This window comes from Temnothorax nylanderi, unplaced genomic scaffold (assembly GCF_030848795.1).
Source record: "Temnothorax nylanderi isolate EJ_2023f unplaced genomic scaffold, tnyl_v1.0 TNYL_tig0147_pilon, whole genome shotgun sequence".
NCBI classification, from domain to species: Eukaryota; Metazoa; Arthropoda; class Insecta; order Hymenoptera; family Formicidae; genus Temnothorax; species Temnothorax nylanderi.
In genome coordinates, this window is record NW_027249209.1 from 276,662 (window position 1) to 302,663 (window position 26,002).

General features: G+C 34.5%; 1 protein-coding gene across 4 annotated transcripts; it reads left to right on the plus strand.

The window, feature by feature from the left end:
- Positions 1-907: 907 nt before the first annotated feature.
- Gad1 (glutamate decarboxylase) lies at positions 908-25,931 on the plus strand. 4 transcript variants are annotated; one of them, XM_071714832.1, is made up of 11 exons: positions 908-1,237; positions 3,789-3,877; positions 4,491-4,581; positions 7,509-7,745; positions 13,886-14,202; positions 14,507-14,758; positions 15,421-15,488; positions 19,184-19,262; positions 20,474-20,623; positions 20,774-20,968; positions 21,110-25,931. In XM_071714832.1, exons 2-11 carry the CDS (start codon positions 3,821-3,823, stop codon positions 21,281-21,283), a joined length of 1,620 nt encoding a protein of 539 aa, XP_071570933.1. In that variant the 5' UTR covers positions 908-1,237; positions 3,789-3,820; the 3' UTR covers positions 21,284-25,931. The 4 variants fall into 4 exon arrangements, with proteins under 4 accessions (XP_071570933.1, XP_071570936.1, XP_071570935.1 ...); XM_071714833.1 differs by lacking the exon at positions 908-1,237 and adding an exon at positions 4,291-4,324 and having other exon boundaries at positions 3,786-3,877; XM_071714834.1 differs by lacking the exon at positions 3,789-3,877 and having other exon boundaries at positions 917-1,237.
- Positions 25,932-26,002: the final 71 nt, after the last annotated feature.

Below are 26,002 nucleotides of genomic sequence, written 5' to 3' on the forward strand. Positions count from 1 at the left end.
GCATCCTAATGAGCGCTCCGTTTCTGTTCTAGATGTACCTTGATGATATAAACTTAACATTTCAACATTGTCTTCTGATTGGTAAATCGATGACACGTTGATCACTATTTTAGTCTAAAAGAAAACTATAAAGTGACCCATTTATTGTCTGATTTTACTTGTAGTTAATCCCTAGTTAATATAAAGAAAATTTTAAAAGATTGAAAGAAAAGAGACAACTGCTTCTCTGATAAAATTATTTTATATTATTTGGTAATAATATTATTTTTCTTTAGTTTTATCTTCTTTTGTGATAATCATCCTTTTTTTTGCTTTGTCTCAAAAAGCTACAAGTAGTACTATTATTTTATGCAATAGATTGTTTAATGAGTTTAATTATTTGTGTATATAATTTTATTCTTAAGATCATAAATGAGCTAAAGTTTAAACACTATTTGAACACTGGAAACTACATGTTTTCTACATTTAATATTTTATCGAGCATCTTCAAGAGCAAAGATGTAAAAGGCATATGACATAATTGACTTACATCTGTTGGAGGCCTTGGAAATTTATGAACGTACTATCATCCTTCAGAACCGTCTTGAACTTCAATCTACCTCCATCCTTCATCACCGGAGGTCTCGAGAAATTGAGATTCTTGTTTTCTGAGCGCCTCTTCGTCTCAACGGCCTAAGGTAGCGAATTGAATAATATATAAAAGAGTTGGTAGCGGATAGTTCCGCGACGGAAACCGCACGCGGCTAGGATAAACAAAAAGGAGTCTGGAAATATAAAAAAAAACGAGCAAGAAGAGAAATTGGCATACTTGCTTTCCTTTACTCTCTTCTTCCCGCTGACGTCAAAAGTGACGTTCGCTTCGGGATTGGTGGCATGGCGACACGCCCTGGCACCCACCACTATGTTTCACCCTTCAACTCCCACCAGTCGCGACTGGACACGGCCACGCCTACGCAAAAGCACCCCCGATCGGGGAGGGTGGCTGCGTAGGTTGCGCGAGATGAAACTGGGTCAGGCAGACTCGAGGCAGGCCGAGTCAGGCCGAAGCTCGAGAGTCGTCCAGGCGTTTTCGGTACGAAGCAGTCCCTTGGAAACCACCCTGAAGCCCGTCGCTTCGCCACTCCGTCGGCATTCCACCCTTAAAACCTACGCTCGTTCTGAGGCAAAATCTAGCCCCCGTTGAGACCAACAAGCCATCCGGCCACATCCGAAAATCCGACAAAGAAGAAGGGATTAGGTGAGTACGAGATAAAGATTGTATCAGAAGGTAGATAATTTCTTCTTACTAGATGGCAATTAATTTTTGGTACAATGTATGTTATAAAATTATCGAGGAATGTTTGAAAATTTGACAATGTATTATTCTATGTGTGTGTTTTTTAATAAAAATATAACGATAAGTTGAAATTTAAAGATATAAAAAGTGTTTAAACAGTACATGTCTTAAAGAACAGTACATTTCTTAAAGAAATGATTGAAATAGCAACAAGTTAGTCAGTTGTCAATAAAATTTAAATATAATTTTAATAAGTTTACTATTAATGAAAGAAATTTTTTAATAATAAACAATATATCCAATAAAAAAGTAGAAGAAAAAATAGAATTTCTTATTTTAAAATAAGAAAATTTTTATATTTAGATATAAAGCTAACTATTTACTAATAGTTATGACTAATTACTAATAAAGCTAACTAAAAGCGTACTAAATTATTAGTACAGTTTTAAAATTATGTTAAATTACTATATGTTATAAGTTTATAATGTGATTTTTATAGACATGACAATATTATCAAAATTGAATCTCTCAATATTTAATACAGACATAATTTTTATTTTTTTTAATTTTTAATTGGCTTATTTTTAATACATAGTTTAAAATGTTTAACTGTATAGTTCTATTTAATTTTTTAAATAACAACTCACGGCTTTATAATTTACAATCTCTCAAATACTTATTATGATGCGACGACCTTTTTTTCTGTGTAAGAACATACTTTTCGCTACTGGATTTATAAAAAATCTCTCTCAAATTTTAAAAATTGAAAACTAAATTAAATCTAGAATTGCTATAAAAAAAGATTGTAAAAAAATTAAAATGCGAAATAAAATAATATTGATAAATGATATAACCTTTTAAAAATTGATCAAGAAAACTAAAGGAGAAGTTAAAATTCGAAATAAAGTACCGCCAACTACAATATGATAATTTTAAAATTATTAACTTAAAACTCTGCTTTATAACAAAAGAGATTTATCTGTTTCTTAAACTTTTCGAAAATTTAATATAAATTATACACGCGTGTTTCTTTATTTTAATGTAAAAAAGGTTCAATATATTGATGCGAAAAAATAAATAATTACAACATTAATCTTAATATTTTACATGACATGTTCTTTCTCCTAATACATTCATTAATCATGCATGTTTCATAGACATTCTAATCTCTTCTTTACATTTTCTTCTATCGCACGTTTTAATGTTTTATAAAGAAATCGGTGGATGTCTTTCGGACCTTTTTCAGCTTATTTCTCACGCTTCCAGGACCGCTCTATTGATTCAGAGAGCAAAGCGATCTGATTGCTTGAGAAATTCAAGAAGGTTGTCTTATAAGTAAAGTGCTTAGAACACAAAGTGCGATTGATGATCCGAGTTCGTCCATTCTACGATTATATATTTTTATAATAGTTAATAATAATAAACTCAATAAACTATGTTCAATTCTACATTTCGCGAGTTTATCTTACTTACAAATTTAACTCTATCTGCGATAGTACATGATTGAGCATGATGATCCTGTGCCCTCTCAGTATCGCGTATCTTTTTACTTATTAAAATTTCTTTCTTTAGACAATTATTTTCCTCTAAAATTTATTTTCGTAGACGATACGTCAAAGCACGACTCTTAGCGTATTCAAAGATAGTTTTTTTTAGCTATCTTCTACACATGCTTTAATGAAACTGCTTATTCTATATTATAATGTGTGTAAGTTATTCTTATGCCTTATTATTTTATTTTATTATTTCTTATTCCTTCTTTTCTGTATATTATATTAATTTTATTCTTTATTTCAACAATAAATTTATAACCGAAAGTACATTTGTAATTAACCAACAATATAATAAACAATTAGACTTTCATTTCATCGACTACAATTGGCAAATAATCATCGTGACGATTCGACCATTGGTTTTGGTCCGATTAACGTCTTGACGATTAATCGGACCAAAACCAATGGTCGAATCGTCACGATGATTATTTGCCAATTGTAGTCGATGAAATAAAAGCCTAATTGTTTAATAAATTTATAACTTTTATTTTTTTTATAATTTTTTATATATTACTTTTTTTTAATTGTCTTTTTTCTTCTATTAGCTTTTTTGTATCAATTATTTAAATTTTCTAATATTGGTTTCTTTATGTGTTACTTATATACAGCTTCAGAGACCCAATCTTAAGCTATCAATAAATGTTACTATTACTTTCGCTTTGAAAACATATATGTTCCATTGAGAAAAGAATAAATAAATAAATTGTGGATTGGTTAGCTTGGAACTTGCAATATGTTCTTCGCCATGGTCATGAAAGTGCTAAAGCTTTGTGTTCTAGGAAATAATTAAAAAAAAAGACCACAAATTGCTCTCTGTCCATGTTTCTTCGGTCGCTCAGCCTATCGCGGTTACCACGGCGATTCTCGCTTAACGATTTCGCAATCACGCTGAAACTCGCCGATGACTCGACGCCGCAGTACGTCGTGACTGAAGCGAAACCTATTGTTGATTGTTGTAGGAACTGTTGAGGCGAGGGACACAAGCAGAGACATGGACAATGTGCAAATGATCGGCACTAAAATCACAGCGATCAAGGAATACTTATATGTAAGGCATCCACATTGCACATCATTCATTACGTCTGCTCATTTAGTGAGATCGACGTCGACAGTGTCTTTAAATATTTCTATTTAATTAATATAATATAAGTAATGCTTCGGTAACATACTGACTGTGTTCCTGTTTTATATTTCATTGGTCAAGCCGATTTGAGTTTACAAAGGAATAATTCCTCATCTTGCGAATACGTTACATTCAAATCACAAACCGAAACTTTCCATAATAGTACGCGGAAGTTGTATACCCAATGTTTATGTCGATGAACGGCTATATAAAGAGCCGGTCACCGATCGACGAGCATAGTATTGGTGGACATTGTCGACACGATCTGTCTCGCTGATTTCAATCGTAACTACAACTGGGGATTCTTAGGCTAACCGTGTTAATTTCTTGGTTTCCAGCAAGCGATTGCCGATACTTGTAATAATTAATATGGTTAGTTTATATAAGCAGATTAAATTTAAGTTGGTTTGATTAATAAAAATTCTAACTAAAAAATTTACTTTTAATATTTTCTGAAAATTAATCCAATTAAATGAACATCACGTAAGTGCAAAGTGTATTTTAAGAAGAGAGATCTTCGTTGTGCTTTGACTTTCAGAATTTCGCACGAACGCATTCGCCTACCAGACTAATGAGCTCCGAAAACACTTATTCGCTCTCTAAAGAGCATTGCAACCTGAAGTACTCCGGTAAGTGGCAATTGCCAGAAAGCGTTTTCAGTTAATATTTATTAGAACATTGCATGAGTTTGGTATAAAGATAAATATCGCGAACAACTAACAAACGTATGGTGCATGATCGCCGCTTTACTCATTCATGCTCTCGATTAAACTACAATTCTAACGATAGTAATTCTAATTCAGCATTATTCGGACACTTAAAATTGGCGTAAAAAGATTGGTTTAGAGAGAATAAATCACATCGATATATTCTATATTACACAAGCGCAGACTTGGCTTTTTGAGAGCAAAATCCGAGAGTCACAATATTGTCCTGATTTCGTGAGGCCCGTCGGTCGGAAGGGTGCATAATAATAGAGGATTTAGAATTATTCCAAAGAGGTTGGTAGGTGCCGAGTGGCTGAGGACAGATTACACGCCGCAGGGAGACGGAAGGGTTTGTCATCCTCGTCGTTCGGGAAGTGTTAGCGGGCGATAACGACACGCGCGTGCCGCTCGTAGAATTGTGAATATTTGAATGGATTCGTGCTTCAGAGAAGGATTTTTTATTTTGAACAACTAGTAAATCTCGCGCAAAAACGAGAATTTCCCCTTGAGGACGTAAGTGAATTACGTCGTAACGCGAAATCTGCAGTATTACTATAAATTAAAGCCGTAATCCGGCTTATAAATCGGCGTGACTAATTGCCACGTGTAACAACCCTCAGAAGGCGTTTTGATTAAAGTCGAAACGCGAGGGTCTAAACACATCTGGTACCAAATGACTATGCACACGATGGGCATATCGACTACCGAACTCAATGATACACTTGAGAAAATCAACGAGATATCACGTATAAGAATTATTATAGAATTAGAATACGAATGAAATAATCTCGCAAAAATGATATCGCATTTATTTAAATGGAAATATTTATGCGCGTAGTATGTACTCTATTATTACGAAAAATACTAATTAGTAAGTAGAACAGACGCCAATTAGATGGTACTTATAATGTAACGAAATCTTGAGAGACTGCTACGGGCTTATTTGTATCTCGAAAAGTGCTATAAACCTCGAGAAAAAGGCGGAGGTCTTTGGACATTAGATTGATGGAGCTGGATTAGCTGGATCCGACCGCTGGAAGCCGGGGATTTTCCTTGTCTAACCATAGGCTCAAGGCAATTCACCATAAGTTTTCGTGCGCCCTCCTTTCTTTAGTCGGCTTCTATTCAGCATTCTTGATTATTGAAAAAATATTCTTATCGATCGAAGAGCGAAGCATTTCAAAAGAATTATTATCGGTCAAGGAGCTAAAATTTTCATCTCCAGCAAATATTTTTGCTCAAATATTAGCCCGAGCTCAGATCTTTATTATTGTAAAGATTTAATAAAATTATTATTTATATTTATGTTAAACTAATGAAGCACAGTAGCGTGTTATAAAACTTGTAAAATTCTGACAATTCTTCTGTATGGTGTTATCAGTATGTAGTTAAAAATAATAAAATATATTATGTTTTTACAATATTAGGAGAATTGAAAATAAGGATAATATTATATCTTTTTAAGAAATTTCATTCGTACCCACCACTGTCTTAAAATGCTAAATAATAATTTGAAAGCAAAGTCCCATATAGTAGCTTGGCTGTTTATCCATGGGATCACCTTAATGCAATGGGAAACGAGGGGATGGTTTACTTCATGGGATATTTTATGGTTGCGCCACGATAGAAGGACAGTTCAATTTACCCAGGATTTACCACGAGCGCATTGAAATGTTCCACTGCAACGACTTCGTTCTGTCTTCATTGAATCTGTACGATTCAATGATCTAACTAGCATATATATGTATATTAATAGGGTACATTGTAATATGTCTTATCGTGCTTTGCTCGCAATTGCGAAAACAGTTCTGATATATTATATATGTAAATAGCATGTAAAATTTTATCCGAAAATTATATATTTTGATATTAATATAACTTTTATTATTTACTTATAAACTTAGTAGTAAATTCAGTATGAAGACAATTTTTAGAGTTTTATCGTTTATTTTATTATTAATTTCTAATATTAATTATGTGAAACTCAAGTTGAAAATTATGTTCATTGCTTGTGGAATAATTGCATTTTGCATGGTTTTTATAGCCTAATGATAATTGCATGCTATTGTAAAGACGGACATAGTGTTAAGATATCAGAAAGGATTCGCTATGAACAAAAAGGAAGAGAAAGAAGAATGTGCATAAGATGGTGTCATCCCACCAAACAAGTGAGAGTGTGTCAATATAGGTTTATACTTTCAATTGTTTGATGAGGTGAAATCATTCTAATCGCGCGTTGTCTCCGAGGATGCTATCAAAGTCATGATGGTAGGTCGAACAATGAAGTGACAGCCGAGAAGAATCTTGTCAGTGCGGTATTAATCGCTATGGTAGAAGAGATTTCACTTGATCCCAACAATTAGAGAGTTATCGTAGTCATTGCATTGTACTGCACACAAATTATTATTATCCGATTTTATTTTTATAAATTTATGACAAAGATGCAAGTTTGATAAAAAAAAATATGGTACTTATTCATTATACAGGCGCTACTTAAAAAAATATATATAACAGTAAATTTAATTATTTCAATAAATAGTATAAATAGGTTAAATCGATGTACTTTCAAGCAAAAAGAAATTAGAAGTGATGCTCGTATAATGAATAAATACTAAAACTATTATATATAATATAATATTATGTAATAATATATATATATATAAGTTTCGAAAACATTGGGAAATTTATTTATGATGCCTTTTAAATAAAATCTATGCATGATCTTGTTGTATTAATGCTCATTACATTGATGTTTCTACATTGATGGTTGTCGTAAATCACTTAACTGTTATTTAACAAATAAACGAGAACAAAGAATCCGCGCTTGCAATCTTTTATTTTGTTCACAGATATTCTGCCGCAAAATGCGGAAGGCTATCCGGCAACTAGAGAGTTCTTGATGAAGGTGGTGGACATGCTGCTGGACTTCGTCAAATCAACGAATGATAGAAATGCGAAGATCCTTGATTTTCATCATCCTGACGATATGATGCGTTTGCTCGATCTAGAAATTCCTGATACCGGATTAACTCTTCAACAGCTTTTACTGGATTGCTCCACAACCTTGAAGTATCAAGTAAAGACCGGTAAGAATACTCAAACTCTTTTCATTTTCTCAATATATTAGAACAGCTAATAAAGTTTTAATCAAACAACTTTTAATCAGTCAATCATATCTGTAAGCGTGGCTGTTAGTAAAATTTGTATGATTTTGTAAATAATTGCAAATGTATAGTATATAATCTTAAAAGTTACATAATAACAAATATATAATTAACAATGAAGCTAAATATATAATTTTTTTAATAATGGAAAATGAGCTAATAAAAATCAGATTATGGATAAATATATGAATTACTTCTATTCCAATTTGTGTTAGATTCTTAATAGAAAATCAAGTAAAATATCAGCGGGATGTATATACTCCAAAGAGAACACCCGTTACAATTATTGTGGAAAAATCTAATTATTAAATTTTGGAAAAGACAACAGAAAAACAGAAAGTTTAAATTTTTGAGAATTGAGAAATATCATTATCGAAAAATAAGCATTCTCGTATTCCTTTGCAAACTCAAGTTATACTTTTGTCACATAAGATTACAGAATATTTCGCACACGGTTTGTCAAATGTTTGTATCAGAAAGGTTCTTCATCTAATCGAAACGTCTCGAAACGTCTCGAAATGTTTCGAAACCAAAACATTTAGCGATCGTTACAGAAAAACAGATACATATACCGGACAGACATTCGTTACAGAAAAACAGACATAAACATATGTCTGTTCTGGTAAGGATAAATATTTATGTATCAAATAGCCGTTTGTCTCTTCGTGACTCTTATTACCGAAAAGCCTTTTCATTTTCTCTATTTTTCTAACTTTCAAAATAATTTCATTATTATTTCATCTATACTCCAAGAAGCTATATATTCTGATTATTTAATTTCGCATAATTTTAAACGTTTTAGGAATAATAGAAAATTGAATTAAAGTAACTCTGCTTTTTTGAGTACCCTTACAATAAAATTCGTGTTTCAAAATTATTAATGCTCGTGTCAACGCAAAATGCACAACGTTGCTGAGATAGTAGACAAAAAATACTGCAAAAGTGCAAGCACCCCTATCAAGAGGAGCATTTTTAACACCGTTGCTATCGCACGTCCCTATCCCCTAGGGCGATAAGCCACATAATTTCATATTCAATTTAGCATACGCTCGCAGGGGCGAAGATAAGGTAGCGACAGACACCGGCAATGAAACCCGACGGCTATCGGCCAACCCTCGAAATAGACACATTGACGTCGTGTTTGTAATAAATAGACACAGAGACACACGCGATAACTATAGATATTTCCGTGCTCTTTTCGTGCCACATTTTATATTATCGGAAATGATAAGATATTTTTTAGAAAAAGCTGCTTCGTACGTTTTCTTACACTTCTGTATAAATTATTTTCAAAAATATATCAGTACGTGAAGTAAGATCTTTTCTTTCACACATTTGATGATCAGTTATCAACTAGATTTTGTCACACAAATGCTTTAATAAAATTTTAATAAATATATAAAACAGCAAAGTATACATATAATTATGAATTTTTGTATATATTATTTGTCTGTATGAGAACACATCAAATTCTCTTTAGTTCTTCCGGTTTAAATTTTCTTGTTAATTTCGCTAATTCTTTATAAATTCTTCAAGATATAAAGTAAATTATTCTTCGAGTTCTTTAAGAGTATCAGTATGCGGAAATTTTGTATTAATAATGTCGACTTATCGAAGTGACTGGTTATCAATATAGAGGCTCGGTTAAATACCAAAAGTCAACCGCAAATCTCCCACGGTGTGCGAAAGTTCGCTATCTCGGTAGGATTCGATTACCAGCTTGAATGGATGGTAATGCACAATGGAGCAGACCTAACTAAACTTAGGCCAGGAATCCCGTTTGTCTGCAGTCCATGTAAAAGGAAGCGAGGGCCGCGTGATCATCCCTTCGATATCGAAGGGCGCGTGCACGATATGTGCCGACAAAAACTCGTTATTAGATTATATGCCGCAAGATTCGGGTACCCTTCGCATATCGGGTTTGGGGAGGGAGGGGATATCTACACTTGGTTACAGGAAAACGTCCTATCGACTGATGTGTATCGATGCAAAAGTCGTTTTTTTTTTTTAGAAGATTAAATATATCAAAAATATGTTGAAGGGTGACGATAACGGTAACGAAAACGATGATCGCGAAAAAAAGTTAATAAAATTCCACAATAGAAGTATGACTGATAAAACAATGCTATCTAGATATTCAAATGAACATATTAAGAATAAAAATGTACTTGCAGCGACAATAATAGTTCTGAAATATTCTGAAATAAAAGAAATATGATATAGAGAGTAGAGATTTTAAATATATAAATTGATTTAAACAATACGAATGTTATATATTTAATTTTTTATTAAGGATATTTTTTATTAGTCATAAAGTTGCACATATATACCGATAATGACATATCATTAATCGATTCGTATTTGTTAGTAGGTTGAATGACAAAATTTCTATGATAATCGCATCTGTACAAATATATTCAAATCACATATCCGACATTGAAACATTGCAACCCAATTCTGTTCGAAAACTTATACTCCATTTACTACGACTCACAAAACTTGTACAAGCACGAGAGATCTGTGACAAATCGAAATTCCAGCTGTTTGAAAAGAAACTGAAGAGCTATGCGCTTGAATGTAACTCTTTTTAGGTCACGTAGCCATATATGCGTGCCGAATATTGTCCGCAGGATTTTGCGTAATCTGTTTCTGTCCTTTGGTATTTTTATCGTTACGTAACTGGATATTAGATTGGATGATTTTCTCTTTGTTCATAGATTACAATTGTTTATAGTTTATATAGCGAAATAATTATAAAATCATTATATGAAATAACAAGTGATACAATAATTCTGGAAATAACTTGTGCAATAGGTATAATTTTCTACATAACTGTAATTAAAAAAAAATTTTTTTTTCCAAATTCGTATTATTGGCTATCGCCTAGTATAAAAAGACTGCGACGTTATTGCTCGCATAAGTTTGCACGTGGCACTCGAGGTGGCGAATTTCAATGGGATTGGTGTAATTAAGAGCCATTTCTACATGATTTTTCCTTAGTAGGGTAGAGGGGAAACAGTAAATAGGGAGCGGAACCCAGCTGCAGAGGGTGGTACACTGTGCGATATAGGGGTAGCGATATTTCTCGCGAAGCTTTGGCGCGGCAGCATCGGGCTGCAGCATCACGCGGAGGAATTTAAATTGATATCGATAGTTCGTCGTGGAATGCGTAAATCGGTTCGTCACGGAATGCGAAAAACGCCGTATCATGGGAAGTATTCGAGCGATGATAGTTTCCGACGAAAAAGATCAAACATACCAGACATTTAAAATACGTAACGCATTTGTTCGCTTGGCAAGGCAAAAGGGCATTAAACTCGATTCTATTTTCTGTAAATTATCCGATTAAAAAGTAATAGTTTTATAAAATTTGCCGTTATAAGATACATTTCTGAAAACGTAAAATAACAGTTTTTCTATAGTTTTTCTAGCAGTAATATTTATATGCTCCAATAGTGAAATGAGAATCATAATTTTTCATAATACAATGAACAAAGTGATGTAAATAAGCGTATTATGACTAAATATATTGCAAAATGCTTTATAGTCGTAATATAACAGCAATGCCAAGCACAATGTTACCTTCCTTATGAGCGGTATGATTGATCGCGCAGCATTAATGTTAAGCCCGAGTTACACACTTCGCTCCATACAAATCCCGAGTCCTATAATATATCACCGTAGTCTGCTCGAAGCAGGTTCTCCTTGCGTACTCTCTTTTTTCTGACTATGCGAGGGCAGGAGCAAATTAGTCGGAAAATGATTCCCTGGATAGCATAATCGCTGCGAAGAATCGGCCGCGTTTGAGACAAATTGTTCATTGTATTGCAAATCGAAATCCTAGATACGCAGCTACTTTTAATTAAATGCAAACATATAATTGCAAAAAGAAAAATAATCAAAAATAGTCTCTTTGAATCTGTATCGTTGATCAACTTATTTCAGATAATATTATATTGATCTTTGCTTGATATTTATTCGTATTTATCTGTAGTAAAAAATTACATACGATATAAAAGTTACAAATAAGAAACGAAAACACATCGGCTAATAACATGAGGTTAGAGTCGTTAATTTAACGTAGCCGCTGCGAGAAGATGCCAAGACTGTTCGCGCGATCCTGAATTCGCGGCAGATATCTGCATAACGCAAAGCGGCTTATCTTGCACCAGTTGGTCGCACGTGTTTGTTTTTCGTGGACGGTATACGCGTTTGAGAGCCTCTGCAAACAATCTAGTCGAGCAGCGACGCGTGTGACGCGCAAAATGCGGGCGCTTCGGACCATCGAACCCTGCTCCACCCTTGGCCAGGACGCGATTCTGTCGCTCCTGCTAGACGGAGAAAGAGGAGAGAAGATCGTCTTCTCGCAGACCCCCTCGACCGGACGCGTGCCACGAGCCACGGACCGAGATAATTGCGAATAACAGTACGACAAACGGCTCAAATACCACCATCTGATATCGTGTCTGAGGCGATTTTCGTGTCGGATCGTTGATATTTGCTTCCATCGATCGGTCTGGTCTGTGTAGCTATTTACAAAGATTATTGAAATAGTTGAGATTTCTTTCAAGATAGATGAGAAAGTAAAATCCGTCAGGCGTTTGCAATCAATATAAATTTTCAGAGCAGATGGAATATAAACTGCGTATTACAGATAGTATAAAGAATATATAGCAGATTATAAGGCATATTTGATAAGTAGAAGAATATCGTTTGTTCCGATTTATAGCCGTAATTATCGTGATAATAAAAATTCTTTTTAAAGAATATCGACTATCATTTTATGCATAATCGTTTTCCACTAATAGAATCCCTTTAATGGAAATACGTGGTCCGCGTTCGTGAAGAGAATCCTCCGACAAGAATCGGAGATTATCCTTCTAGACCTTTAACGTCGGTTCGACTTTACCACGCGTCGAATCCCAGGCTGTTGCCGTCGGTGAAGGGGAATATCCGTAGTTCGTGATGCCGTGTGTCAATCATTCCGTAAAACCAGAAGATTAAAGTGTATATGTATGTACTACCGAATAGATCAATAGCGTGTACTTAATACAATTTGCCGTAAACTCGAATTAATATCGTTAGTGTAAAAAATTCCGTTAGGTATGAACATACGTTCTGTCTATATAAATTTTAGATGTTAGACTTTTGATATAAATTTGAGATATTTAAGCCTCTCTTTATTTTTATGCAATGCACCTTTGATATATCAGCATCCGTGCGTCGTGCGGTAAAGCATAAGATAATCGATCACACAAAGGTCAAAGTCTTTTCGATACCGGATATTCAACGAAGTAAATCCATCATATTTCAAGGATCAAGGGATTTATGCTATCCCAAAAAGGTGATAGTGCTCGTAGGGTTCTTTTATAGGGTCCTATGATGTTTGTACGTTCCATTGATTGTTTCCGGATGAAACATGGGAGAAAACACGAGAAAACGTTTTAAAAATTTTTGACCAGTCATCCTTTTCTTCTTTATAATTTATAGCTTCTTCGCACTTTCTTTCTTTTTATAAATGTCTTTTTCTAATATTGATTTAAACTAAGTGAGCTTAACGCGGAACGCAAATAGCGGATTAGAAGGCTGAAATGCTTAGGCATTTATGAAAGAGAAGAGAAATTTAGAAAGAGAGAGAAAATTAAGTACTCGCTCCCCTAGTTGCATCAGAAGGCTGCGCTCCCATCGAATAGAAGCATTAGGCCTGATCCTCGCGCGATGTTCAGCCGAGCGGATGACAACGTACTCGGGAAGAGCTTAAATCTCTCTCTTGCCGTCTTTTCTCTCTTGCGTGCCTTTAACTTACGCGACATTACAAGGCCGCGTGTAAATGTAATAGTACTCGGACACGTGCCACGTCAACGTTATTAATTACTTTGCTGTTAAGAGCCACTTGTCAACAATCACTGCAGTGTGATTTATCGCCAACGCGCGGTAATTAATTTTTCCACCACCTTTGCATAATTTTCGACAAGGATACGCACTTTAGCGAAATTTTAGTCAAATTATACGCGATTAGATTGCGATTTTTCTCTGAGGAAATTCCTTCCTCTTGTTTTTAGGACACCCACGTTTCTTCAATCAACTATCATGCGGTCTCGATTTAGTGTCTATGGCCGGCGAGTGGCTAACTGCGACGGCAAACACGAATATGTTTACCTACGAGATCGCGCCCGTATTCATTCTAATGGAGCACGTTGTTCTACAAAAAATGCGCGAGCTTATAGGCTGGAACTGCGGTGATTCCATTCTCGCACCAGGAGGATCTATTAGCAATCTTTACGCCTTTCTCGCGGCCAGGCACAAGATGTTCCCGTATTACAAAGAAAAAGGACTCTCTGCTATCGGAGGACAGCTGGTTATGTTTACGTCCGATCAGGTTCGCGTTTGAATTTAATTAAACTACTCACTATTTCTATATTTTTAAAACTTTTCTTCTATTTGACAAAACTTAACTTTTAAAAACCGTTAGCGGAAAATTGCAGAAAACTTAATAGTTATAATGGAATCATAATATATCATGTAAAAAAATATTAAGCAATAAAATTATAAATACTTTTTTGATTGAAACTAATTATTAAAATTACATAAGTTTCAAATAGATTGATTAAAGTTTCATACGCATTCATGAGAGGAAATTGATTAGGTTGTTTATCATTAGTGTGGATTATTAATGCCCGCAGTGCCATTATTCTGTGAAATCATGCGCGTCCGTTTGCGGCCTCGGTACGGATAATTGCGTGATGGTGCCTAGCGACGAGCGCGGTCGCATTATTCCATCGAAGCTGGAGGAATTGATCCTGGAGCGCAAGGCCAAAGGTCACATACCGTTCTTCGTGAATGCCACTGCGGGAACAACGGTTATTGGTGCATTCGATCCGATCCCGGAAGTCGCTGATATCTGTAAAAAGTACAATCTGTGGCTGCATGTCGACGTGAGTAATGCTTCTCGAGAAAAAATTAAATATATACATTATAAATAATATATTGTGTATTTATAAGTGTCTGTGTTCAAGTGTGTATCAAATACATGAATTTAAATAACGTTTGTTGGAGCATTTTAATATTTATACAACGTAAAATAAAACAATAATTATTTCCAATCAAATAAATTTTTCTCGATATTGATCAAAAAGAAGATATATATTAATTATCGATTAATTTTGCATATTATACATATTATATCTACTTAATAATAACTATATAAAGTAAAAAATATAGTAAATAATAAAAGAGAGAAGATATTAATTTAATCGAATAGCTTCAAAGGCCTATTTAAGCAGTATACCGTTTCAAACTAGATGCGCTTATGCAATCAAGCCCATCCAAATACGATTTAAGCTGTAAATGCCAAACACGTAAGAACCTTAACGTAAATAATAAATGTGGGAAGCGGCAGAGGTTCCACCAGTACTACATTCGCGAGCGAATAGCAGGGAGAATTCGGAAAATACCGGATCTATAAGTCAGATTAAGAAGTGTGCTTAAAGAAATCTCGCATTTTGATCGCATGTCTCTCATGTTAATTTTTTGCATTCCATCATCGTGTATTCGAGAGAGAGATCCATCATCGAATAATCATTTATTTCTGTTATAGGCGGCTTGGGGTGGTGGACTGCTTCTGTCGAAAAAGTACAGGCATCCGAGACTGACCGGCATCGAACGGTGAGTGCTAAATTAAATACTAAAAATTTATTTTGATTTATACCTACAAAAGTTGAACCGCGGTAAAAAAGAACGTATAAAATCAATAAGTTTTAAATTAAACTATTTTATAATTTGTCGCCATATTTTGAGATCAAATACTGTTATCTTTCTCTATGTTTCTTTATTTTTATAATGTTTTATTTGTTTATTGCGTTATTTAAAATTCTATTTACTTCCGCAACTAAATCTGAATATAGCGCGTATACGTTCGTTGTGTAGGGGAGATCCAATCCACACATTTTATAGTTTATTGGGGCTTAGTTGGGCTTAGTTATAATGGACTTCTTTGAAAAAACGCCTCCAACCCGATGCACATCGCATATGTGGGATAAAATCGATACGTTCCTTTTGACGTAGTTGTGATTCGAACGTCGGGCGCTGCAAATAATTTTACATGAGAATGCTCGAAGGCAGTCAGCCCGTAATGTATCGCTCGCATAAACCGCGATTAGGATGCTACGAGGGGCTGGCGTCAGATTGCCCTAAAATTTCTTGCATTAGAAATACCTTTATTATATCAAAAATTATAATATATATTTTTACATTATAAATGGATAAAAATATTTTTCACTGAAAATTTAATTTTAGATTTATTGTTAACTATAATATTAAAAATAGTGGAAAAGAAAAAATACGGCGCCCAATTGGATTTTTCAATATACAAAATCAAGTGCAAATTATATCTAAAAAAGCGCAGAGAATATGCGCAATTTCTGATTGTATATTTGTGGACACGAACTCAACGGAACCCTTCGAGCTGTGTGATAGGGGTCAGGGGTACGGACGAGACATGCATGGGGTTGGCGAGATTAATCCACGATTTGCATCCAGACGCATCTGCTCCCTAGATTCAGACAATCCCTGACCTGAAAATCGGTGCGAGAAGTCTCTCGGGGATGATTTATGTATACAAAAAAAAATAGCAATCCGTCTATCAGAGTATACCATCAGTATTTTCCAATAATGTTGATAAGATAATGTATCTTATATGTGTTAAGGTATAATAACATTATAATGGAGATAATATTTCTTAATTAACATTTACATAATCAAAACGATTTTTTATATTTACAAAACTTTTCACCGTGTATATTTTACTACAAATATCTACGTTTTAGAGACCATCACAATTACGAATTACCGTTTCTTCGCCATGTTGATCGCAAATGCACGAATCCGCGATTTTTCTGTGTGGACTGTACCGCGACGGGAACTTCCTTCCTGGAAGTCTTGATTAAAATGGCAAACGAAAGGCGCGCATAGAAAGATCCGACGCATGAGCAACAGCTGGATCAGTTCCCTGGAGCACATTTGCAGAACAGAATTCTCCTCTTATATCGACGCGCCGCGGCGCCGTGCCACCATCGTGTCTTCCTCCGCGAGCCTGAAATAAAAGCCCGTGCCTTGACAATGCCGGATTAAACTCGTACAAAGAGAACTGCCTCCCTCGTTCTCCGGTCGGTCCTCATTCCTCCCCCACTGTCCCCTTCGTACCCGCGTCCTAGATTGCGCAGAATTGAGAAAGAACCATGATTTCACCTTCACGATAAAGTTGAAATGATCGGACTTAAAGAGGCAGGTCGGAGAAAATTGCGGGTGTACGTAAAGCTCAAAGTTCGAGGTTTACGTTTCAAGCCATTGGTTAAGAATAGAAATCAGACCACCTGCTCAACTTCCTTTAAGTCAGCTCCAAGTTCTTAATTACAAGTTCCTAGTTTCTCATTAATCTCTCGAGGAAGTTTAATTATTATTTAATCCTCGTCATTACAGAAATATCTTATAATCTTTACTTTTTGAAATCGTTACTTTCTGAAGAAAATGTCTGACTTGTATTTTCATAAAACTTGTATTTTCATCTTCGTTCTCGCGTTACAAGAATATACTGTGGTGCCGATAGAAATTAACTTCTGTCAACATCTTCCTTTGATCATTACCGAGTCGGAAGCGTAATTCTCGCGCTACCGAACATAGAACTTCCGCACATAGTGCACGCAGATTACGCTAAGGGTGCGGGTAATTAACATCCCTTGTAATATATATCGAGCGGCTTTTGGGGTTGGCACCTTGGATGAATTTAAAAGCGAATGGAAGGGTGCCGTGTGCGCCAGCTTCAGCTGCGAATCGCATTAATCACTCGAGCTTTATACACACTTCTCAAGTGATCTGTGTGTCTTATGCGAAGAAAAAATTTTGTATCTGACATTTCTCTTCCACTAAATTGATACTCGTAAATTTATTGTAAAAAGTTTATAGTTATTTTCATGTAAAAAGTGCAACGCAAGTTGCTGTTCTAATTTTAATTTATTACTAGTATATTATAATTATAAGTAATAATTAATTACAAAATAAACCAATACGTGCAATTATTTTTTAAAGTTAATGTTTTACTTGTAAAAAAATCTTTAAAATTTAAACGTTAACGTTTATTCAAGTTTAAAATAAATAATATTTTATAATATTCATTTTGCTTACCGATATAATAGTAAAAATATAAATAATTATAAATTTGCTTTAGAGAGTAACGAAAAATAAAGACAAATAATTAAGAAACGAACGTTAACGTAAATTATTGTGTAAGAGAAAATATTACACACATGAGATTGAATATTTGTTAGAATTAAACAAATAGATATGTCGATCTGTAACATGAAGAAGGATGCATACGAGTGAATAATAGACAGTGTCTGCTAACGACACGAATCGCGCTTCGAGGGTGCTTCAAGAGTACCCTCGTATCATCCGCAGGATGTTCAGCCAACACGCGGGACCGGCGTCGCGATAAACATGTCACTTGCCAAGTATCAAATATTTATCATAAAGCACGCAACTTACGCGCTTAAAGCTAAGTTTTATAAAAAGTTTTATCAAAAATGACGTGTACTATTTTCAATTTGCTCTAAATCCTATAATTTTATCTATGCCTAATATTTGTAACAAATACTATTTGTTGCAACATTTTGTTTTATTATTTACTGTATTTTATCAGATTTACTCCTTTTTGCTCCAATAATTTTGTGCACCACTAACCGCTAAAATACCTAAAACAAATTTGGGTCGAGGAATGTGAATGTAGATTCTCACATATCACAATGCTTTTTCAAGGATTAAGAAGGGTTAGAGGTTTTTACCGCCGGAGTGGGTCTCCGAGGACCAGGGGGTTAAATCCGGTCCCGTGGCTGTATTAATAGCTCTCCTCTCGAATTGATAGACCCCCTTCCGTGGGCACGGCGGGAAGATAACTCATATTTTATCCCCTATTGGTTCCCGTGGGAGTGGATAAGAGTTTGACGACCAGCTGAGGTCGGCTGGCTTTTTCAGTCAGCTCGGCGAAGACTCGCTTCGACAGGTTGCTGATAAGGCGAAAAAAGAATAATTGTCTACCACTATTCGTAAAATGTACGGCTTGTTTGATATACTTTGCTATCACAGAGACCTTTCCTATTAATGAGATAAAATTGAAATAAGTTCTTCTTACAATTAGCATAGAATTAAACTCGCTATATTTACAACAAATCTGATAGTACTTCTAATTCTGGAGAATAATAAAAAACATTAATTAATTTTTATCGCGCAAATTTCATTATCTCTCAAAATAATAAAAAATTATCTATCGAAGAAAAGTTTTTATGAAATTCCAATGTATGATTTTTCAGAGCTGATTCAGTAACATGGAACCCACATAAACTTATGGGAGCCTTGCTTCAATGTTCCAGTATCCACTTTAAGGAAGACGTAAGTTATAACATTAGACGTTATTAATTAGATAGTATTTCCACTAATATGAAAAAATCTTTAACAGGAAATATTATATCAAAAAATATTATCACTAGTATCTTCTCGTTCAAAGCGTTTATATTTCCGATTTCTATTATCTTATTCCTTTCTCTTTTAATTTTTTATTCTGACACGATCCACAAAACATTGAAAAATAAAATAATAACTCCCCACGGATAACTATCGACGTTGCATCCACGACGCGTTCAAGACGTTGCACTCTTAGAAATCCTCCCTGTTTCCGAGCGTACTGAAATTCCTGCATCGCGCAAGGGCAACGAGACAACACTAGTCGCATTCCGAGGGGTAGACCTACGTGCCGGGGTGTGCTCGGCACTACAGGAATTTAATTAAACTAAGAGATAACATATGTTGCCGTCCGTCTACAGCGCGCCACCGGGGAGGGTCTATCCCCCCACGCGACTCAGTTATTGCTAACTCCGAACTTCCCCTTCGGATATTAAAATTCCGTGCACCGGCTGCCGCGAGATATCCGGGGGAGAACGCGCCGCGCGCCGCGCCATGCTTTTGTCGGATGCCGTTGACGTTGAAGCGCGGTGTCCACAAGGGATGCTTCGTTAACATTGACAATCATGTTGCTTTATCTAATAATACAGATCTACAAGTCGGACATGTGAAAGTATTAATTTTTTAAATATATCTATGTGTGGTTACAACAATTTAATACTCATTTTCCACTGATTGTCAGTATTAACGTTGAAAGACAGTGATAATAACGAAAATGCATAAACGTGGAACTACAGAATCCCTTCCCTAGCTTGAAAATACGGAAGTATTCGCTAGTTATGTAAATCAACGTTACGTAAAGTTCTCTACACGATGTAGAACATTATTTAAATAGTAAACTTCGGGAAAGCGACTAAGAGAAATAATCGTGTCTAAAACAATGGTGGCCAATAATGGAGTACAACATTGGTGCGGCATATCCGCCATTTTGTAAATTCAATATCCTGAGTATTCCTCCTCTCACGCGCATGTGTTGGAGCGTCGCGTATCGATCCAGACGGACTCGCCCTCTTCCTCCTCCGGCGGCCTGTCAATCGTAAACCATGCGAAACAATTCCGGAAACGCTTCGTTATCGGAAAAATGTTGCAGGCACCCACGTCTCTCGTCTGTTTTGAAAGCGAGAGCTGTTTCCATTTTGCAGGGGCTACTGATCAGCTGTAACCAAATGTCCGCGGAATACCTGTTTATGACGGACAAGCTGTACGACGTGAGGTTCGACACTGGCGATAAGGTCATTCAATGCGGCCGTCACAACGACATTTTCAAGCTTTGGCTGCAATGGCGCGCCAAGGTACAAAATCCATTGGCATTGTTACAGAAAGCCGATTTTACGCTTTCTCATTACACGCGTCCGCGTCGACTCGGCATTCTCTTCAGCAACGCATAGGCTGCGCTACCATAGTGATTTAAACTGAAGGGATGAATTTCATTTTATCATTAGGGAACGGAAGGTTTCGAGAAGCACATGGATCGGCTGATGGAGCTGGCGGAGTACATGGTTAGGAGGATTAAACAAATGCCCGACAAGTACTACCTGATTCTCGAACCTGAATTGGTCAACGTCTGTTTTTGGTATCTGCCTACGCGCGTGCGGAACATGCCACATACCGCGGAGAGAATAAAAATTTTAGCCGAGGTGCGTTTGATGAATTTAAGGGCATACGAAATACACAAACAAACTAATTTAGTCAATTTCATTAACATTATAGAAAAGCTTTAGAAATCTCTTTCGAAGAAGAAGTTTTAGAATAAGAGAGAACACTGTTTATGCTTCTAGATATGTCCAATTCTGAAAGGTCGCATGATGCAATCCGGCACGCTGATGGTTGGTTACCAGCCGGACGATCGACGGCCCAACTTCTTCAGGAATATCATTTCCAGTGCCGCTGTAACGGAGGCCGACGTCGATTTTCTCCTGGCTGAGATGGATCGACTCGGCCATGACTTGTAAGAAATCTGTCCACACATAGGCATTAATTGATACGATGTGCAGCGATTAGCTGACTGGAACACCCATCATTGGCAAAACCGCGTGATTCGTGATTATATTTCAGTGCATTTTTCGCGAAACGTTTTAGAAAAAATTATAAATTCGAGACTCAGGTCACAAGATTCAGAACCACCAATACGAACGTAAGACAATACGATAAAATAGGCGGTTTTAATGTTACGATTGAAGATATAACACAAATATCGACTTTATCCCCGGTTTTATATTATCTAATTTTCCGCCAAAATGACGTCACATTTTAATAACATAAATTTATTTATTTTACTTGAGTAAGATTTTACTTATTAACTGAGATTACAGTACAATACAGTATCGTATAATTTTACAAACATTATTTTACACGTAGTGTAAAGCTATATCACAATAATTTCTAATTAATTTCTAATTAATTTAGTATTTAAATTTTGATTAGACTGAGCAAAGGAAACATTTCCCATGGTATTCTTTAGACTATTACGCATTTGTGCCCGTAACCATTCATTCGTCGTTCCATAACATGTTTTATAAAATCTGGATGAATCGATATACTATAATTGATTGGTACACCAGGAAAATAATTTGAATTTACTTCTCATTATCGAACGGAAATGATATTAGTGAAGGGTCGATGTGTAGTTAAACGCTTCTTTATCTCGCGACCAGTTTGCAGCAGCGACCTGCACGTCGAAAAATATATGTAGTATATAAGTTTTCTAGATTTAACGAAATACACGGCATATCCAAGAAACGAAGTTATGAAATCAAGTTACAAAGTTAATGATGCTTCCGGCCGTAAGCTATGCAGATTTGTTATTTTTTGCTGCTTGATGCACGCACGATAATATTTATGCAAGTGATAAAATGATCAATCACTCATTAATCGAAGCAATAATAGTGTACATCCGCTTTTCAAATAAAACATCTAAAAAAATTTCTTCATTCTCGAAACGCGGATTAGGTTGTCGTTGTTCAAAATTTATATCGAAAACTTGTTTTTAATATATACTACTTTTGCGAGTGATATATCAAATTGGTTTTGAAAGATTTAGGTATGAAGTTACAAATGGTTCTTTGAATTTATAAAAGAATGTTTTCTTCTTGCGAATATTTTATATTTATAAACACGTTAAATTAAATATATTTAATTTGTTAACGATTTTTGTACAGTTTATTTGAAGATTCTATGCACCATTTATTGCGTCTTACGCTCTTATTAGCCTTCCTTCTTGTCCACTGATTATCAGACATTTCAAATATCTCTGATATTCTTAATAGTTTTAATTATTTAATTATATAGTTAATTAAATAGTTACATAGTTAAAATTGTTTGACAAGTTTGTTAAAAATTATGCAAAATTAATTAAAGTCATGCAAAAATTAATTCCCACGCATTCAAATAAAAATCGTAATTTATCGTAATTTAATCAGATTTTATCAGAATCTGCAATTTGTCCATAATATGCTGGAACGAAAGCAACTCTGTTTTCGGGCAGTGTAAAAATCCATTTAGAATGTAAATTGTAAGCGCTACGGCTAATCTGTCGGAGCGTGGTGCTCTGTCCCCATTGTACGATTTGCAACGAATCGTCAGCCATTAGCTACGGGAATAGAAAATTTCTATCGCCGTAGCATTAGGGATAGATAGCACAAATGCGACATCACTTTCCATAGAAAATAGATTTAACACCGAGCGTTATTCTGTTGGCGGAGTTTATAATTTATCGATTGTTTGCGAAGATAATGTTACGAGATGGACTTCATCTATTATATACAAAAATATATTATAATTTACTGTTAAACAGTTCTAATCGAAAGGAGAGTACTAATATATATTTAATATAGATATATAAAAAAAGTATAAATATATAAATATATCAAAGCATATATTATATATATTTAGTGTTGAAAAATTTTAAGAATACAAAACACAAACCCATGAAAGTACATGCTTTTTCGAATATTCGTGCGAATGGTTGCCACTTATAATAATTAGTTCGTCAATTCTGTTAGAAATCTATCGATCGTTTTATTCAAACGCCATGAACGCACTATTGAAAGTAATGATTGCACGCCACAAACAATTGTGTGATGCAATAATCATTTTCAATATTCTAGATCCCATATTAATTCTCGAGAAATTATACTTCTGTAATTTCCTGATATTTACATTACGTATTAATTATTAACTCATTTCCTCTTATATATGTTTTTGTGACCATTATTTCATATTATATAAATAACTGCATAATATGCATTACAAACACAGTGAACTTATTATTACGAATGACGACAAGCGTTTCGATTTGTTCGACACTTGCAATAGAACAATTCTATAGATTTCGATTAAACTCGCCAATATGGAGTAACAGAAAAAGGTATTTAAAGTAAGTAATATGGAATATCTAGATATAATTATACAAGAATTATAAGTGTATTTATGTACACAACACACATACATCTTTGGATTATCCCGTGATTATACCGTGTTTCTTTTTCTGCCGACGACGATTGCTGTGCCGTGACAATTAGCTTAAGTTTAAACGAATATATTTAGATGGGAAACCGCAATTAGTGCCGGGATTAAATTAATACAGGATTAATCGAAGTAGAAAGCAATCGATATGTCCTGATACCTGTAATTTAATGCCAAAGATGTTAATTCTACATACTTAAATGGAAACTCTTGGCTGATGGATTATAGCGGGTGGTGTCAATTCAATTTGAAACGTTTGTAATGTGTAAAATATGAAGCGCATTATATATATGCTGAACTCTGCTTCAATGAGACAAATAAAGGCAAAATTCATGAAGGAAAATAATTCATTAAAGTATGTTCACAGTTTTAAGGTAAGAGGAAAAATAAAAAAATCTATTTTTCTCTTTAGAATATATTTTCCTTTATCTGTATTTTTACATAAAAAGCCATTTTAATAAGAATTCTCATAGTAATTAATTTAAAATAAAGATATAAACATTATAAACATTTTTTTAAGACAATAAATTTATTATTGCATATAAAAATATCGAAGTTTTTATAAAACAGTTTTTAAAGCAGTTACAGTTAATATTGCCACACAATTTGAGTACCGTTTACGAGATTAGATTGTATTTGTATTTTGATTCAGAGTTCAAGCAATTCATTTGCAATCATTATGCGCCAAAGAAAAGGGACAAAATGTATTTTTCGAAAAGAAAATGAATTAAACTATTCATCTGACCAGCAAACCGATACCTGTAAAGAAGAACTCTATCGAATCACTGTTAACTATTATTCATAATTCTATCAGCGTTGCGAGTTTTTTTAGACATAGTCGTTGGCACTGCCGACATAGTAATCAATGCTACTCATAAACGAATCTCTCTCTCGTGATTACACACGTCTCTTAATTCCCGTGTAAATGATCGTTTTTTAAGCAAAGAGTGATATATTTGTACGGAAAGTATACTCGTCCCTGTAGACTCCCAATTATTTTGCTTATATATAATTAGCAGATATATTAATGTGTTTGGTACCGTACATTTTTCTTCGGGATGTGTAAAACATCTTAGCACATTTATGCGGCCAATGTAATGGATATTAGTAAATAGTATTAATATAGTAAAGTATTAAAGTACCGATTTATTAGATAAATTATACAACTTGTACGATTACAAATTAGAATTGCAAGTGTTATACTAATTTTTTTGTAGATAATCAAAGAATGTTATAAAGTTTGTATATAAAGCCATTTTAATGCGTGAGAATATTTTGCATATTGTTGGCGCGATATAAAATTTTAAATCTAAACTTTTCTTTTAAACCAAACTTCTTTCAAAATAAACTATACTTAATTTTCTTGTATAATGTTATGTATATAACATGTATTTAAATATTATGCACATTTTTTTAACGCACTGCACAATTTTGTATAATGCACACTCTTATCATATGCCATTTCCTGCACTCTGCTCTTATAATATATGTTGTATTGCATATGTTAGATCTTAATCATCATATTACGTTTATAAAATATTGGACTAATAGTATTTATTAGTCCGTTTGTCTATCTTCGACAGTCTACATCGACGAGAAATACGTATATACGTAATCGAATAAATCTTTTACGATTACACGATTGTGTTAACGAGGTAGAATATCATGTCATTCTGATAATCATTATTAAATGTAACTAAGTTCCTTTGCTGGCGATTTATCGCGCCGACTTTAGAAGTCGTTGATCTCATTAATTATTAGTCTAATTATTAGTCTAAGTTGGTAACGAAGTAAAGCAACAACAAAGTCCCACGTCTTCCAAACGATGAGAGTATTGATTAGTGTTTAGCGAGGAAATCTCGAAGTACTTTCGAGGAGAAAGCTGTCCTTGTATACTGTAATGAGAAATACATTTATATATATACATATATATATATATAGAAAAAATATCTATGTACATGCGTGTGCGTAAGATGTGTCGTTGATATATGTGAACGAGAAGCGAAAGTCAAGAGTATGTGCGACGATGTAGAGATGTTTGCTGGCACATAACTATGTTGTTCGAATACCGCCTACACCTAATTGCCCTTATTATCCACTGTATATCAATGTCTAATAAACTGCTGTTATCCCAAATTATCAATACGTAACTCGTATAAATTTCTCGTTTCTATTTTCTTCTTTTTTAATAAACGATTTGTTTTGAC